The sequence below is a fragment of the Dendrobates tinctorius genome, unplaced genomic scaffold (assembly GCF_039654945.1).
Source record: "Dendrobates tinctorius isolate UK_male_01 unplaced genomic scaffold, ASM3965494v1 ptg000135l, whole genome shotgun sequence".
In the NCBI taxonomy this organism is placed as follows: domain Eukaryota; kingdom Metazoa; phylum Chordata; class Amphibia; order Anura; family Dendrobatidae; genus Dendrobates; species Dendrobates tinctorius.
In genome coordinates this window covers 11092619-11110393 of record NW_027361803.1, presented here as the reverse complement: position 1 = coordinate 11110393, position 17775 = coordinate 11092619, and the positions used below count along the sequence as shown (strand labels likewise).

At 45.0% G+C, this 17775-nt stretch overlaps 1 protein-coding gene across 1 annotated transcript in view; it reads left to right on the top strand.

Annotated features, from left to right (window-relative positions):
- Positions 1 to 16657, top strand: part of AMACR (alpha-methylacyl-CoA racemase) — a 59225-nt gene extending 42568 nt beyond the window's left edge. Inside the window, exon 6 of the mRNA XM_073543903.1 lies at positions 16108 to 16657. Coding sequence (XP_073400004.1) covers positions 16108 to 16517 — 410 coding nt within the window. The 3' untranslated portion in view covers positions 16518 to 16657. The remainder of the gene's footprint in view (positions 1 to 16107) is intronic.
- Positions 16658 to 17775: the final 1118 nt, after the last annotated feature.

Sequence of the window (17775 nt, the reverse complement as noted above, 5' to 3'; positions counted from 1 at the left end):
CTGAGCTCAGGGATTTCAGCTTCATAGGTAACACCCACTGAGCTCAGGGCTTTCAGCTTCATAGGTGCACCCACTGAGCTCAGGACTTTCAGCTTCATAGGTAACACCCACTGAGCTCAGGACTTTCAGCTTCATAGGTAACACCCACTGAGCTCAGGGATTTCAGCTTCATAGGTAACACCCACTGAGCTCAGGACTTTCAGCTTCATAGGTAACACCGACTGAGCTCTGGACTTTCAGCTTCATAGGTAACACCCACTGAGCTCAGGACTTTCAGCTTCATAGGTAACACCCACTGAGCTCAGGACTTTCAGCTTCATAGGTAACACCCACTGAGCTCAGGGCTTTCAGCTTCATAGGTAACACCCACTGAGCTCTGGACTTTCAGCTTCATAGGTAACACCCACTGAGCTCAGGTATTTCAGCTTCATAGGTAACACCCACTGAGCTCAGGGCTTTTAGCTTCATATGTAACACCCACAGAGCTCAGGACTTTCAGCTTCATAGGTAACACCCACTGAGCTCAGGTATTTCAGCTTCATAGGTAACACCCACTGAGCTCAGGGCTTTCAGCTTCATATGTAACACCCACAGAGCTCAGGGCTTTCAGCTTCATAGGTGCACCCACTGAGCTCAGGACTTTCAGCTTCATAGGTAACACCCACTGAGCTCAGGACTTTCAGCTTCATAGGTAACACCCACTGAGCTCAGGTATTTCAGCTTCATAGGTAACACCCACTGAGCTCAGGGCTTTCAGCTTCATATGTAACAACCACAGAGCTCAGGACTTTCAGCTTCATAGGTAACACCCACTGAGCTCAGGACTTTCAGCTTCATAGGTAACACCCACTGAGCTCAGGGCTTTCAGCTTCATAGGTAACACCCACAGAGCTCAGGACTTTCAGCTTCATAGGTAACACCCACTGAGCTCAGGACTTTCAGCTTCATAGGTAACACCCACTGAGCTCAGGACTTTCAGCTTCATAGGTAACACCCACTGAGCTCTGGACTTTCAGCTTCATAGGTAACACCCACTGAGCTCAGGTATTTCAGCTTCATAGGTAACACCCACTGAGCTCAGGGCTTTCAGCTTCATAGGTAACACCCACTGAGCTCAGGGCTTTCAGCTTCATAGGTAACACCCACTGAGCTCAGGACTTTCAGCTTCATAGGTAACACCCACTGAGCTCAGGGCTTTCAGCTTCATAGGTAACACCCACTGAGCTCTGGACTTTCAGCTTCATAGGTAACACCCACTGAGCTCAGGTATTTCAGCTTCATAGGTAACACCCACTGAGCTCAGGGCTTTTAGCTTCATATGTAACACCCACAGAGCTCAGGACTTTCAGCTTCATAGGTAACACCCACTGAGCTCAGGTATTTCAGCTTCATAGGTAACACCCACTGAGCTCAGGGCTTTCAGCTTCATATGTAACACCCACAGAGCTCAGGGCTTTCAGCTTCATAGGTGCACCCACTGAGCTCAGGACTTTCAGCTTCATAGGTAACACCCACTGAGCTCAGGACTTTAAGCTTCATAGGTAACACCCACTGAGCTCAGGTATTTCAGCTTCATAGGTAACACCCACTGAGCTCAGGGCTTTCAGCTTCATATGTAACACCCACAGAGCTCAGGACTTTCAGCTTCATAGGTAACACCCACTGAGCTCAGGACTTTCAGCTTCATAGGTAACACCCACTGAGCTCAGGGCTTTCAGCTTCATAGGTAACACCCACAGAGCTCAGGACTTTCAGCTTCATAGGTAACACCCACTGAGCTCAGGACTTTCAGCTTCATAGGTAACACCCACTGAGCTCAGGACTTTCAGCTTCATAGGTAACACCCACTGAGCTCTGGACTTTCAGCTTCATAGGTAACACCCACTGAGCTCAGGTATTTCAGCTTCATAGGTAACACCCACTGAGCTCAGGGCTTTCAGCTTCATAGGTAACACCCACTGAGCTCAGGTCTTTCAGCTTCATAGGTAACACCCACAGAGCTCAGGTTTTTCAGCTTCATAGGTAACACCCACTGAGCTCAGGACTTTCAGCTTCATAGGTAACACCCACTGAGCTCAGGTATTTCAGCTTCATAGGTAACACCCACTGAGCTCAGGTATTTCAGCTTCATAGGTAACACCCACTGAGCTCAGGTATTTCAGCTTCATAGGTAACACCCACTGAGCTCAGGGCTTTCAGCTTCATATGTAACACCCACAGAGCTCAGGACTTTCAGCTTCATAGGTAACACCCACTGAGCTCAGGACTTTCAGCTTCATAGGTAACACCCACTGAGCTCAGGGCTTTCAGCTTCATAGGTAACACCCACAGAGCTCAGGACTTTCAGCTTCATAGGTAACACCCACTGAGCTCAGGACTTTCAGCTTCATAGGTAACACCCACTGAGCTCAGGACTTTCAGCTTCATAGGTAACACCCACTGAGCTCTGGACTTTCAGCTTCATAGGTAACACCCACTGAGCTCAGGTATTTCAGCTTCATAGGTAACACCCACTGAGCTCAGGGCTTTCAGCTTCATAGGTAACACCCACTGAGCTCAGGGCTTTCAGCTTCATAGGTAACACCCACAGAGCTCAGGTTTTTCAGCTTCATAGGTAACACCCACTGAGCTCAGGACTTTCAGCTTCATAGGTAACACCCACTGAGCTCAGGTATTTCAGCTTCATAGGTAACACCCACTGAGCTCAGGTATTTCAGCTTCATAGGTAACACCCACTGAGCTCAGGGCTTTCAGCTTCATAGGTAACACCCACTGAGCTCAGGGCTTTCAGCTTCATAGGTAACACCCACAGAGCTCAGGTTTTTCAGCTTCATAGGTAACACCCACTGAGCTCAGGACTTTCAGCTTCATAGGTAACACCCACTGAGCTCAGGGCTTTCAGCTTCATAGGTAACACCCACTGAGCTCAGGGCTTTCAGCTTCATAGGTAACACCCACTGAGCTCAGGGATTTCAGCTTCATAGGTAACGCCCACTGAGCACAGGGATTTCAGCTTCATAGGTAACGCCCACTGAGCTCAGGGCTTTCAGCTTCATAGGTAACGCCCACTGAGCTCAGGGCCTTCAGCTTCATAGGTAACACCCACTGAGCTCAGGGCTTTCAGCTTCATAGGTAACACCCACTGAGCTCAGGGCTTTCAGCTTCATAGGTAACACCCACTGAGCTCAGGGCTTTCAGCTTCATAGGTAACACCCACTGAGCTCAGGGCTTTCAGCTTCATAGGTAACACCCACTGAGCTCAGGGCTTTCAGCTTCATAGGTAACACCCACTGAGCTCAGGGCTTTCAGCTTCATAGGTAACACCCACTGAGCTCAGGGATTTCAGCTTCATAGGTAACACCCACTGAGCTCAGGACTTTCAGCTTCATAGGTAACACCCACTGAGCTCTGGACTTTCAGCTTCATAGGTAACACCCACTGAGCTCAGGACTTTCAGCTTCATAGGTAACACCCACTGAGCTCAGGACTTTCAGCTTCATAGGTAACACCCACTGAGCTCAGGGCTTTCAGCTTCATAGGTAACACCCACTGAGCTCTGGACTTTCAGCTTCATAGGTAACACCCACTGAGCTCAGGTATTTCAGCTTCATAGGTAACACCCACTGAGCTCAGGGCTTTTAGCTTCATATGTAACACCCACAGAGCTCAGGACTTTCAGCTTCATAGGTAACACCCACTGATCTCAGGTATTTCAGCTTCATAGGTAACACCCACTGAGCTCAGGTATTTCAGCTTCATAGGTAACACCCACTGAGCTCAGGTATTTCAGCTTCATAGGTAACACCCACTGAGCTCAGGACTTTCAGCTTCATAGGTAACACCCACTGAGCTCAGGACTTTCAGCTTCATAGGTAACACCCACTGAGCTCAGGGCTTTCAGCTTCATAGGTGCACCCACTGAGCTCAGGACTTTCAGCTTCATAGGTAACACCCACTGAGCTCAGGACTTTCAGCTTCATAGGTAACACCCACTGAGCTCAGGTATTTCAGCTTCATAGGTAACACCCACTGAGCTCAGGGCTTTCAGCTTCATATGTAACACCCACAGAGCTCAGGACTTTCAGCTTCATAGGTAACACCCACTGAGCTCAGGACTTTCAGCTTCATAGGTAACACCCACTGGGCTCAGGGCTTTCAGCTTCATAGGTAACACCCACAGAGCTCAGGACTTTCAGCTTCATAGGTAACACCCACTGAGCTCAGGACTTTCAGCTTCATAGGTAACACCCACTGAGCTCAGGACTTTCAGCTTCATAGGTAACACCCACTGAGCTCTGGACTTTCAGCTTCATAGGTAACACCCACTGAGCTCAGGTATTTCAGCTTCATAGGTAACACCCACTGAGCTCAGGGCTTTCAGCTTCATAGGTAACACCCACTGAGCTCAGGGCTTTCAGCATCATAGGTAACACCCACAGAGCTCAGGTTTTTCAGCTTCATAGGTAACACCCACTGAGCTCAGGACTTTCAGCTTCATAGGTAACACCCACTGAGCTCAGGGCTTTCAGCTTCATAGGTAACACCCACTGAGCTCAGGTATTTCAGCTTCATAGGTAACACCCACTGAGCTCAGGGCTTTCAGCTTCATAGGTAACACCCACTGAGCTCAGGTTTTTCAGCTTCATAGGTAACACCCACTGAGCTCAGGACTTTCAGCTTCATAGGTAACACCCACTGAGCTCAGGGCTTTCAGCTTCATAGGTAACACCCACTGAGCTCAGGTATTTCAGCTTCATAGGTAACACCCACTGTGCTCAGGGCTTTCAGCTTCATAGGTAACACCCACTGAGCTCAGGACTTTCAGCTTCATAGGTAACACCCACTGAGCTCAGGGCTTTCAGCTTCATAGGTAACACCCACTGAGCTCAGGGCTTTCAGCTTCATAGGTAACACCCACTGAGCTCAGGGCTTTCAGCTTCATAGGTAACACCCACTGAGCTCAGGGCTTTCAGCTTCATAGGTAACACCCACTGAGCTCAGGGATTTCAGCTTTTTAAGTAACACCCACTGAGCTCAGGGCTTTCAGCTTCATAGGTAACACCCACTGAGCTCAGGGCTTTCAGCTTCATAGGTAACACCCACTGAGCTCAGGGCTTTCAGCTTCATAGGTAACACCCACTGAGCTCAGGACTTTCAGCTTCATAGGTAACACCCACTGAGCTCAGGGCTTTCAGCTTCATATGTAACACCCACTGAGCTCAGGGCTTTCAGCTTCATAGGTAACACCCACTGAGCTCAGGGCTTTCAGCTTCATAGGTAACACCCACTGAGCTCAGGGCTTTCAGCTTCATAGGTAACACCCACTGAGCTCAGGGCTTTCAGCTTCATAGGTAACACCCACTGAGCTCAGGGCTTTCAGCTTCATAGGTAACACCCACTGAGCTCAGGGCTTTCAGCTTCATAGGTAACACCCACTGAGCTCAGGTATTTCAGCTTCATAGGTAACACCCACAGAGCTCAGGGCTTTCAGCTTCATAGGTAACACCCACTGAGCTCAGGGATTTCAGCTTCATAGGTAACGCCCACTGAGCACAGGGATTTCAGCTTCATAGGTAACGCCCACTGAGCTTAGGGCTTTCAGCTTCATAGGTAACGCCCACTGAGCTCAGGGCTTTCAGCTTCATAGGTAACGCCCACTGAGCTCAGGGCTTTCAGCTTCATAGGTAACACCCACTGAGCTCAGGGCTTTCAGCTTCATAGGTAACACCCACTGAGCTCAGGGCTTTCAGCTTCATAGGTAACACCCACTGAGCTCAGGGCTTTCAGCTTCATAGGTAACACCCACTGAGCTCAGGGCTTTCAGCTTCATAGGTAACACCCACTGAGCTCAGGGCTTTCAGCTTCATAGGTAACACCCACTGAGCTCAGGGCTTTCAGCTTCATAGGTAACACCCACTGAGCTCAGGGCTTTCAGCTTCACAGGTAACACCTACTGAGCTCAGGGCTTTCAGCTTCATAGGTAACACCCACTGAGCTCAGGGCTTTCAGCTTCATAGGTAACACCCACTGAGCTCAGGGCTTTCAGCTTCATAGATAACACCCACTGAGCTCAGGGATTTCAGCTTCATAGGTAACACCCACTGAGCTCAGGGCTTTCAGCTTCATAGGTAACACCCACTGAGCTCAGGGATTTCAGCTTCATAGGTAACACCCACTGAGCTCAGGGATTTCAGCTTCATAGGTAACACCCACTGAGCTCAGGGATTTCAGCTTCATAGGTAACACCCACTGAGCTCAGGGCTTTCAGCTTCATAGGTAACACCCACTGAGCTCAGGGCTTTCAGCTTCATAGGTAACACCCACTGAGCTCAGGGCTTTCAGCTTCACAGGTAACACCTACTGAGCTCAGGGCTTTCAGCTTCATAGGTAACACCCACTGAGCTCAGGGCTTTCAGCTTCATAGGTAACACCCACTGAGCTCAGGGCTTTCAGCTTCATAGGTAACACCCACTGAGCTCAGGGCTTTCAGCTTCATAGGTAACACCCACTGAGCTCAGGGATTTCAGCTTCATAGGTAACACCCACTGAGCTCAGGGATTTCAGCTTCATAGGTAACACCCACTGAGCTCAGGGCTTTCAGCTTCATAGGTAACACCCACTAAGCTTAGCGTTTGCATTTTCACAGGTAACACCCACTGAGCTCCGTCCATGCAGCTTCACAGGTTGAGCGTAGAGCATGCCGTTTCACAAGTAACACCAACTGAGCCTAGTGCTTGCCGTTTCACATGTCACAACCACTGTTTTTTGTCGCCAATATCTGCAGCGTCAGATATACTGGATTTGGAATTGCATCAGTTAAATGAAAAGTAGTGAATTTCTCATTACGCCTTTTATCCCAGAAATCATCCTCAATGACTGTGACGCTTATTAACGATAAGAATTTCAGACTTGTTCCGGTGTCCACATAGCGCACAGGACATGGAGCAGATTGCAGTGAGGTTCTGGGGGATGACCTGAAATGTTTGATGTTTTCTCTGTCCTGAGCTCAGGAGTTGAGCAGCTCTGGACATTCACTGACTTTTATGTCCATCTCAATGTGATGGTGTTTAGAAGGGGGATAGCTGCCGCTCGCACATCTCCGGTGTTTAGGATTGTGCTGCTCATGTAGGTGTGCCGAGCTACAAGGGGATTGTGTTGTGTGCTGGACCTGACATCATCTACACGTTGACTCGGCAGGAGCTGCCTCAGGTCTGTGTCTGTTTTGCTTATTCAGGTGATGATACACTGCACCAAAAAATGGAGCACAATTGGCAATTAGACATTTGCAAAAGGTGGAAATTGCAGCAAAATCACCCTAAGGGCTTGTGCACACCACCGATTTTCTCGGACGAGCACTATCTGTAGCACTCGTCCCTATGATACTCTATGGGGCCGTGCACATGTCTGACCAAGTGATCCGCAGGAAGAATCTCCTGGGCGTTTTCCGAGCCTTCCCTACTGTAAGCACCGATCATCTCGCCTGATTTACAGGTCACTCCTTTAACCACTTAGAATCATAGAATCATATAGAATCATAGAATCGCAGAGTTGGAAGGGACCTCCTGGGCCATCTGGTCCAACCCCCTGCTCAAAGCAGGATTCGCTAAATCATCCCAGTCAGATGTCTGTCCAGCCTCTGTTTGAAGACTTCCATTGAAGGAGAACTCACCACTTCTCGTGGCAGCCTGTTCCACTCATTGATCACTAACTGTCAAAAAGTTTTTTCTAATATCTAATCTGTGTCTCCTCCCATTCAGTTTCATCCCATTGCTTCTAGTCTTTCCTTGTGCCAATGAGAATAAAGTTGATCCTTCTACAATGTGACAGCCCTTTAGATATTTGTAGACAGCTATTAAGTCTCCTCTCAGTCTTCTCTTTTGCAAACTAAACATTCCCAAATCCTTCAACCTTTCCTCATAAGACAGGGTTTGCAGATCGGTCACCATTCTGGTTGCTCTTTTCTGAACTTGCTCCAGTTTGTTGATGTCTTTTTTTAAAATGTGGTGCCCAAAACTGGACACAATATTCCAGATGAGGTCTGACCAAAGAGGAGTAGAGGGAAATAATGACTTCACGTGATCTAGACTGTATGCTTCTGTTAATACATCCTAGAATTGCATTTGCCTTTTTTGCTGCTGCATCACACTGTTGACTCATATTCAGTCTGTGATCTATTAGTATACCCAAGTCTTTTTCACATGTGCTGTCACTTAGCCCTATTCCTCCCATTCTGTATATGCTTTTTTCATTTTTATTGCCCAGATGTAGTACTTTGCATTTCTCCCTGTTAAAAACCATTCTGTTAGTTGCTACCCACTGCTCCAGTTTATTTATATCTTTTTGAATCCTCTCTCTCTCTTCTCTAGTATTAGCTATCCCTCCTAGCTTTGTGTCATCAGCAAATTTAATCAGTTTACCCTCAATTCCTTCATCTAAATCGTTGATAAAGATGTTGAACAATACAGGGCCCAGGACAGAGCCCTGTGGTACCCCACTTGAGACATTCTTCCAACTGGATGTGCAGCCATTTACGACCACTCTTTGGGTCCGATCACTAAGCCAGTTAAGAATCCACCTAACAGTTGCCTTGTCCATTCCATACTTAGTCATTTTTTCAATAAGGATTGTATGAGAGACTTTGTCAAATGCTTTGCTGAAGTCAAGATATACTATATCTACAGCATTTCCTTGATCCACCCAATCAGTGATTCCGTCATAGAAGGAAATTAAGTTAGTCTGACATGACTTATTAGTTACAAACCCATGCTGACTCTGTTTAATCACTTCATTCTTATCCAGGTACTGACATACATGTTGTTTAATAATTTGTTCAAAGATCTTTCCTGGTATAGAAGTCAGACTCACCGGCCTATAGTTGCCTGGGTCCACCTTCTTCCCCTTTTTGAAGATAGGAACAACATTTGCACTTCTCCTGTTCTCCAAGAATTTTCAAAGATTATGGAGAGGGGTTCAAAAATTTCTTCTGCTATCTCCTTCAGTACTCTGGGGTGTAATTCATCTGGACTTGGAGACTTGAATTCATTTAGGTTAGCTAAGTGTTTCCTCACTATCTTTCTGTTTATAGATATCCTGGATTCTTCTATTCCCTTAATAGGACAGTGAAGAACAGTTGATGTTACATTTCCTTTCTGAGAGAAAACAGATGCAAAATAGGAATTTTGACTTTCGAAAGCCTGAAATGTTTTTAAAGAAGCTCAACGTGGAAGAAATTATTGTGTTCATTCTTTTGAATGTTCATTAGCATTTTTTTTTTCTTTGCACTGTTTTTTGCAGTGTGAACACACCACCAAAAGGTGGAAAAAGAAGCTGTGAACACACCCTAAGGGAATGTGCACACATGTTTTTCTAAGTAGCTTTTTGGAACGGTTCCTGAAAACCACATTGAAAACAGTTAAGACTCTTCCTTCTCATTCTTTGTAAAACCCCTTTGCTGTTCATATGTTCAGATTTTTTCAATGTTTTTTTTTTCTGCTTTTTTCGGAAAAATACCCGGTGGGAAAAAATAAAGTGTGCCATGGTCACCTGTTGACTGCTTAAAAACGCCTGTAAAACTTTTAAGACTTTTTTAAAGTTGCATTTCCCCTTTAATATCTAATCAGTCTGCATTCAGCTTTTGAGCTCCCCCTAGTGGTGGCTGCGGGTAGCTCCTTTCCATGGAGAGGATTTGGATCTGTGCACTTCTTTAAAGCAGTTCCTGACGGGATACTCCTCTTGTTTCATGGCCAAGGGGAGAACAATGGCAGAATGGTCTTCCATGGTTGTCTTTTTAGAGTCTTAGCAGTAGGATACACACTGATCTAAGAAATTATTACCTTTGTAGAGATAGAGACCACCATGAGATCCCAGGACATTTTCTTGCAACCTGCACATTTTGCCCACACCATGGCTACATATCAGTGTACAGGAAGATTCTGCAGATAACCAAGGGGCTAATCTTATCCTCACCTGTGTCATTTTAGGATGGGGACAGCTCTGGGTAGGGCTTACACTAGAGGATGGGATTTAGTGGCATTTATACTGCAGACAGGGCAGTGGGGAGAGGCTCCTGCTGCAGAAATACTTCTTACAGGATGGAAAGGAAGAAGATGAACAAGACAAAACGGGATAATAGAAAAGGAAGAGATTAAAGGCTGATTCAGATATCCATACACATCGGTACTTGATCGGTCCACAGTGGACGGACTGGCCATGGTCCTCCTGAGCCGAACGGGACCTCCTCATCGAAACAATGGCTGTGGGATGAACACTCGTTGTGCTGACAGCTACTCCCGATCCTCCTATAAGTATTCTCAGATCAAAGCCAGTGGGGAGAAGGGAAAGCAACATTCGCCATTCACCTCTAGTGGAGGCTTATCTCCCTTGTAGACGTAAGGATTGGGCATCAAGATTAAATATGCCCAATCTCAGACATCATCTGCTCAGGGAAAAACACCTAAGATAGGAGGCTGGTCCCAAATAAATCAGCGGGTTTCGACGACTTATCTCTAACTTGAGTGGGAGCTTTAAGGTCCACGTCACCTCTTTTTGTAGGTGGCAATGCATTCCCCAGGGTGGGGCTGACTGTATCCTCTCAATGGGATGAGCGACAGGACCGGTAGAAAATCCCTTCACTTTCTTGGCCTCTGATCTACTGTTACAAGAGGCCAACTAGGATAAATTTGGTTTGGGGTCATTGAAAGAAATGAGGGTCCGGGATGTCGCCATGGCCATTAACCCATTGTGCTGCAGCGCCGTCCTGCAGGGACCCGCTTGGGGACGCGCTCCGTCCTTGGAAGAACTCTGCTTTCTCTCTTTCACGCCTGTTCGGTAACCGCGGTCCATCACTGATTTTCGGATTTCGTCCTCCTCCCGGCATTTTATAGTCTTCTTTCATTTTCTGGCCGATTTCCAATTGTGTTGAGCGCAAGCAAAGATAATATTTTGCCGCATTAAATCCACTTTTTGTGTTAATGGAATAATTTGGTGTCAGTGTGCAGTTAATGCGTGGGATTCATCGTTATCTCTCAGGAACGCTCCATATTAGATTACTTTGTTGCCGTGTTCCCCGCCGAGACGCTGGATTTACCGTGAACCTTTTTTTGTTGCTCTACTTACGAAGTCTTTCCATTATTCCTTTTTTCGGATGTGAATGCCGAGCGCTCAACTGCTGGACCGCTGATATATTGTGTCTGACAGGTGGGGGAGGAGGGAGAGGCGGCTGACAAACATGAATGAGACGCTCACTGTCTCCGGCAATCACGTGAAGCCCATTAATAAGAAGTGGTATTATCCCGCCAAGGGCAGATCATCCGTCCTATGTTACAAATGCAACTTGTGACTGTGATGTCTTCGGTTTTGGAATGTTTTGGATTGTATGGAATGTTCCCATTGTCGTAACCCTTTAAAAATGAACTTTTTTTTTTGCATTGTCATTGTGGCATACCAGGAGTTACTATTATCTAGGGACATATTTTTTGAAGGATGACTTACCGTATATTATTAATGACACATTTTTGAGACACCTGCAACTTGCTGACCCAGTTTTATTAATTTCTTGAACAAAAATGTCAGGTGTTTTTCAGGAATTAATACAAAGTGGCATGATAGGAATGAAAAAGTTGATTTTTACCATGTAAACGTCGCTGACTTTTGAACAGGCTCTTGTAGCCGGCAGACTCTAAGGCCGCTATTTGTTCATGAATTGCTATGGCAAACATCAGGACCACACAATCATGCTCTCAGGTGCTGATGGAGATAAAGAGGAAGCCCCACACTGTGTTAACCATTTATATGATATATTCATTATTGACAGCAGTATCTAAGGGGTTAAACAGATATGGACGATGACAACACTGATCAAGGATGATGCAGCAAGTTGTCAACTATAGTAGACAGCCGACAGCTGCTGGATTGTCACCTGTATGGGGAGGCTATTCTCTTATATCTCAGTTCAGTTAAAAGACGTATTGACTGTCATTAAGGGGTTAAAATACGAAATGTTGGCCTACTGAAATGTCTGTTCAGTAAATGCACTCAATACTTGGTCGGGGCTCCTTTTGCATCAGTTACTGCATCAATGTGGCGTGGCATGGAGGTGGTCAGCCTGTGGCACTGCTGAGGGGTTATGGAAGCCCAGGTTGCTTTGATAGCAGCCTTCAGCTCGTCTGCATTGTTGGGTCTGGTGTCTCTCATCTTCCTCTTGACAATACTCCATAGATTCTCTATGGGGTTAAGGTCAGGCGAATTTGCTGCCAATCAACCACAGTGATACTGTTGTGTGTACACCAGATATTTGTACTTTTGGCAGTGTGGACAGGGGCCAAGTCCTGCTGGAGAATGAAATTTCCATCTCCAAAAAGCTTGTCGACAGAGGGAAACATGAAGAGCTCTAAAATGTCCTGGTAGACGGCTGAGTTGACTTTGGTCTTCTTGATAAAACACAGTGGACCTACACCAGCCGATGACATGGCTCCCCAAACCATCACCTATTGTGGAAACTTTACACTAGACCTCCAGCAGCTTGGATTGTGGCCTCTCCACTCTTCCTCCAGACTCCGGGACCTTGATTTCCAAGGTCTAGTGAGAAGTTTCCACAATCAGTGATGGTTTGGGGAGCCATGTCATCTGCTGGTGTCGGTCCACTGTGTTTTATCATGACCAAAGTCAGCGCAGCTGTCGATACCAGGATAATTTAGAGCACTTCATGCTTCCCTCTGCCGACAAGCTTTTTGGAGATGGAATTTCATTCTCCACAGGACTTGGCACCTGTTCACACTGCCAAAAGTACCAATACCTGGTTTTACACACAACAGTATCACTGTGCTTGATTGGCAGCAAACTCGCCTGACCTTAACCCCATAGAAAATCTATGAGATATTGTCAAGAGGAAGATGAGACACCAGACCCAACAATGCAGACGAGCTGAAGGCTGCTATTAAAGCAACCTGGGCTTCCATAACCCCTCAGCAGTGTCACAGGCTGATCACCTCTATGCCACACCACATTGATGCAGGAATTGATGCTAAAGGAGCCACGACCAAGTACTGAGTGCATTTACTGATCATACATTTCAGTAGGCCAACATTTCAGATTTTACAATCATTTTTCAAGCTGGTGTTATAAAGTATTCTAATTTACTGAGATAATGACTTTTGGGTTTTCATTGGCTGTAAGCCATAATCATCAACATTAAGAACTGAAATAAATTAACTTTTTGATGATATTCTAATTTTGTGAGGTGCACCTGTGTGTGTGTGTATATACAGTGCGTACAGAAAGTATTCAAACCCCTTTAAATTTTTCACTCTTGGTTTCATTGCAGCCATTTGATAAATTCGAAAAAGTTCATTTTTTCCTCATTAATGTACACTCTGCACCCCATCTTGACTGAAAAAAACAGCAATGTAGAAATTTTTGCAAATTTATTAAAAAAGAAAAACATACCTGTTGGTGTCGGCCACACAGGTTCCCGGATGCCTCTTATCCTCAGAGGTATCCCACAAACACTTCACTGACCCTGGTCAGTATCACTCAGGGTTGTCAGACTGTCCACTCCAGAGGTATCTCGTAGACCTCTTTCCTCTGGCTCAGTCTAGCCAGCACTGCTTCCCCAGGCTGTGCAATGTCTAGCAAGCAGGTTTGATCTGGAGCCACACACAGGAAGACATCTCCTTCTCTGCACACAGACCACTCTGTAGTGTCCTGGACACATGGAAATATAATATATATATTAAAGTTGAGCTCGAAAATTTGCAGGACCCTCGTCCGGCTGTTATATCGGTAGTCCGTGGCCTCTGGATCAAGACAGTATCCCTTTTTCTAGCGTCACAACAGCATTCCTTCCGGTCCGCGGCCATCTTGGATGATGTACTTCCTGTTTGCGCTTTCTTCCGGTCTTCTCCTGCCAGCCCTCACACAGGTGTTATGCAGGACGCACTCTGGTCGGGTATTTATTGCAGGCTTAAGGCGGGTGGGCTCAGCGCTCCTTTTCATAATGATATGACACATACCGGATAGCGCAGATTTTCATTTGGTGTCTCTTCACAGCTCCACTTGGTAAGCGATATGGCTGGTATTTCATGAGAGTACTGTGCATTGCTATTTATCTCTCTATATCTTAGTATGATAGATTTTCTCCCTGCTATCTTGGCCCATGGGGTTTTCTTTGTGAATATTGACAAGACCATTTTCAGTATAAGGTTTTTTGTGCCATTATTATTTTTCTGTAGTATTATTTAATACACTTTTTATTTCAAATTTTTCTTTATTTTTTTTTTTTTTTTTTTTTTTTTTATATATATTTTTTATTTTTCAGATGAACTTTTCTAGTATTGAACATTAAGTACTTGCGTACCCCTTCTAAACCTTGGTTCCTTCTCTATTTTCATTATTATCATGTTCTGTAAGTTTATGTGGTCTATTTTATACAGAGAATGATGAATGAGAATGATGAGAATACTTCAGTATTTTTTATTTTTTTCTGGGTATAAAATTCTCAATTTGTGCTTGATATGCTATATATATTTAAATGTACTGTTTTAGTATTCCGTTTTCTATTTTTCTACTATGACAAAGTAGTTTTGATATTCTCATGTATGCTATGGTTCTACTGTATTAAACTCACTTGTGAGCAACTTGTCATTCTATGTAACACGGTATCAGATATGGCTTAGTTGATCTTTGTCTCATTAGGGAAACCAGCCTTTTCTCGATGATGTATGTTGTATTTTTCAGGTATTGATAATATTTTGTTTTTCTGTTTTTTTCTGTTATATGATATCTAGTCTGAAGAAGGTCCATCTTAAGGACCGAAACGTTACATATTTATTGTCTTGTGGAAAATTAAAGCTGTGAATAAAACGAAAATTCTTTTTTCTGCAATTGGGAGTGCCGGATTTCATATCTATTCATATATTATATTGGGATTGGTATCCCTGTTTCTGTGCACCCCGCCTTCATACATCGGAGTGACGTGCCTTATAATAAGACCATGTTGTGCTAGGCCTAATAATCAGAAGAGAATTTTTTTAAAATTATTTTTATATTACCTTATTCTGACATCCATAACTTTTTTCTAACCACCAAGGTGCTGTGATTGCTTTAGGCCGAGGCTTCTAAGGGGTTTGATCCATGCCACTGCAGCGGAACGTTGGCTGTCGGTTACAGCTTGGGTGTCATGGGTTTACCATGAGAGAGAGGAGCCAGAAGACCACAGCATCTGATTTATCCTACTCCTGCACTGATTAGATGCACTTCACCTTCATATTAAACTGTGCAGGTTTCTTTAACAGTGTAGGGGCTAATCTACTCAGTTGAGAGCTCCTGGAAGCTTTCTTGCATTAAGGCTCTCAGCTGTGCACTGTTAGCCCCTCCCATCTACTATATAATGTGGGCCCTGGCTAGCACTCATTGTCAGAGCAAACTTTTGCAGCATGGCTGTAGGTTGCTTGTGGTTGTTATTGAAAAAAGAGTTTGGTGGATTTATCTGTGACTGTTGCTAGGTTTTACGTGTGTGTTTTTTTCCCCTTCTTCTCTTACTTTAGTTTTACCCCAGTCTCCACTCCCTTGTGTATTTTTCTGTTTGTGTGAGCATATTTGTATGATTGGTATTTTCTTTTAATCCCTGTTCCTATTACCTTGTTAATCTGGTTGGTGTATTATGGTACACTACTACTCCCCTTTTCCCCGGGTGGGAGAAGGTTACAGACTGAGGGTAGATTCAAGAGCTAAGGCAAGGTATGTGGCCACGGCTTCTTCACCATCAGAAGATATCCGGGGAACAGGGCGAACCAGGGCACACCTAGTGTTAGAGACAGGGAAGGAGCCACTGGTCCCGGGATACCCGACAACAGAACCGTGACATTGGGTCTTTCGGTGATCAAACGGAAGCAGCTTGGGTAGAAATGCCAATAGTGCTTTGAAGTCTGGATCCATTATTTGCAAAAGGAATAGGGCAGAGTTAGGGGGTCTGTAGGTATAGCAGGAAAGAATAAATCAGAATAATAAATATGATTGCTGATGCCTGCGCACAACTTGCATCAGTAATGAAAAGTTCTACAACTTTCTAATAAACTTTGTTTAAATTCTCCATCATTTTCTGCCCCGCAGGACTCGATCTCGATCCTTCTGACCTTCCCGATCAGATGAGCTTTTCCGATTGGCCCGAAATGAAGAAGCAATTTGCCGTAAAGTTTTTGGAGAAGACGCAGGATCAGTGGTGCCAGATCTTTGACGGCACGGATGCGTGCGTGACGCCCGTCTTATCCTTTGACAATGTCGCAATCCACCAGCACAATAAAGAGCGAGGATCTTTCTTCTCTAACGATGAAGGGGAAGTGAGTCCGCGGCCGGCCCCGCTGCTCTCCAGAACCCCCGCAGAGCCTTCCTCCAGCAGGGATCCTTTCATCGGGGAGCACACACATGAAGTGCTGGCAGAGCACGGCTTTACTGCTAAAGAAATTTCTGATCTTAAATCTTCTAAAGTGATTTCATGCCATAACCCGAAATCTCAGCTCTAACCTCACATCATGGAAGACACGAGCAGCCGTGTCATCTATAAGTAATAACTGGCTCATTACTGGTAATTTTGATTAAAAAAAATACTATAAAATAATATATATTTGAGAAATAAGACTTTAATTAAATAAGAATTTTTTTATATTCTGTTTCCTTTTTCTAATGTTCTAGTGTGTTGGTATTTAGCAGTGCGCAAACATAGGGGCTCGAGTTGCAATGGTCGCTGTCATTAAAGCTAATTTAGTATAAATCAATAGTGAATGTAAAAACCAATACACTGAGGGATCAGATTACAGCTGCTTATTAAAGTCTGGAGAGGGGAGGGGAAAGGTGCAAAGAGAAGCATAGACACATACAGACCCAGGCTGTTGTTAAGTGTTTTCTTTTCACCCCAGTGTTGAATTCACAGCTACACAGCTAAGTGCTCCTGTATAATGTCATTCATGCTGCTACTTTCTGGTATTTTATTTCACCCCAGTGTTGTATTCACAGCTACACAGCTAAGTGCTCCTGTATAATGTCATTCATGCTGCTACTTTCTGGCATTTTATTTCACCCCAGTGTTGTATTCACAGCTAAGTGTTCCTGTATAATGTCATTCATGCTGCTACTTTCTGGTATTTTATTTCACCCCAGTGTTGTATTCACAGCTACACAGCTAAATGCTGCTGTATAATGTCATCCATGCTGCTACTTTCTGGTGTTTTATTTCACCCCACAGTCGGATTCATAGCTACACTGCTCTGTAATGTCTTCCTTGATGCATCTGCTTCCGAACATGTACTACATAGAAACAGGAGAGCTAGAATCCCTCCTGTGTGCTGTGTATGGGACACATCATATGAGCTACTGTAGTCTCCATCCACAGCTCAGTGTTACTCAGTGTCCTGACTTTTCTAACCTGACAAACAACATCTGGCATAATCACCCAAGGCCTTTTTAAGGCCGGATCAGCTGTGTGTAGTACTGTGTATACGCAAATATAGCTCTAAGTCAGTTACCACGTGTTCATCACAAATTAAAGGGAAACAGTCATGTGAAAAAATGCTATTAACCTGCAGATATGGTGTTAATCTACAGCTTAATAGCGTTCAGAACCTGCCCAGCGCCGGCAGTTAATTTCTTCCCTGCAGCAGGGATGTAACTTTATTCCTCCTGGTAATGTTCGGGTTTCAGTCATGGAGGCGGCGCCCAGGGCCCCCATCGGGGCATCTCTGCCATTACAGGTGTATGGGGCCCGGTGAGCAGAAGCAAAGAGGG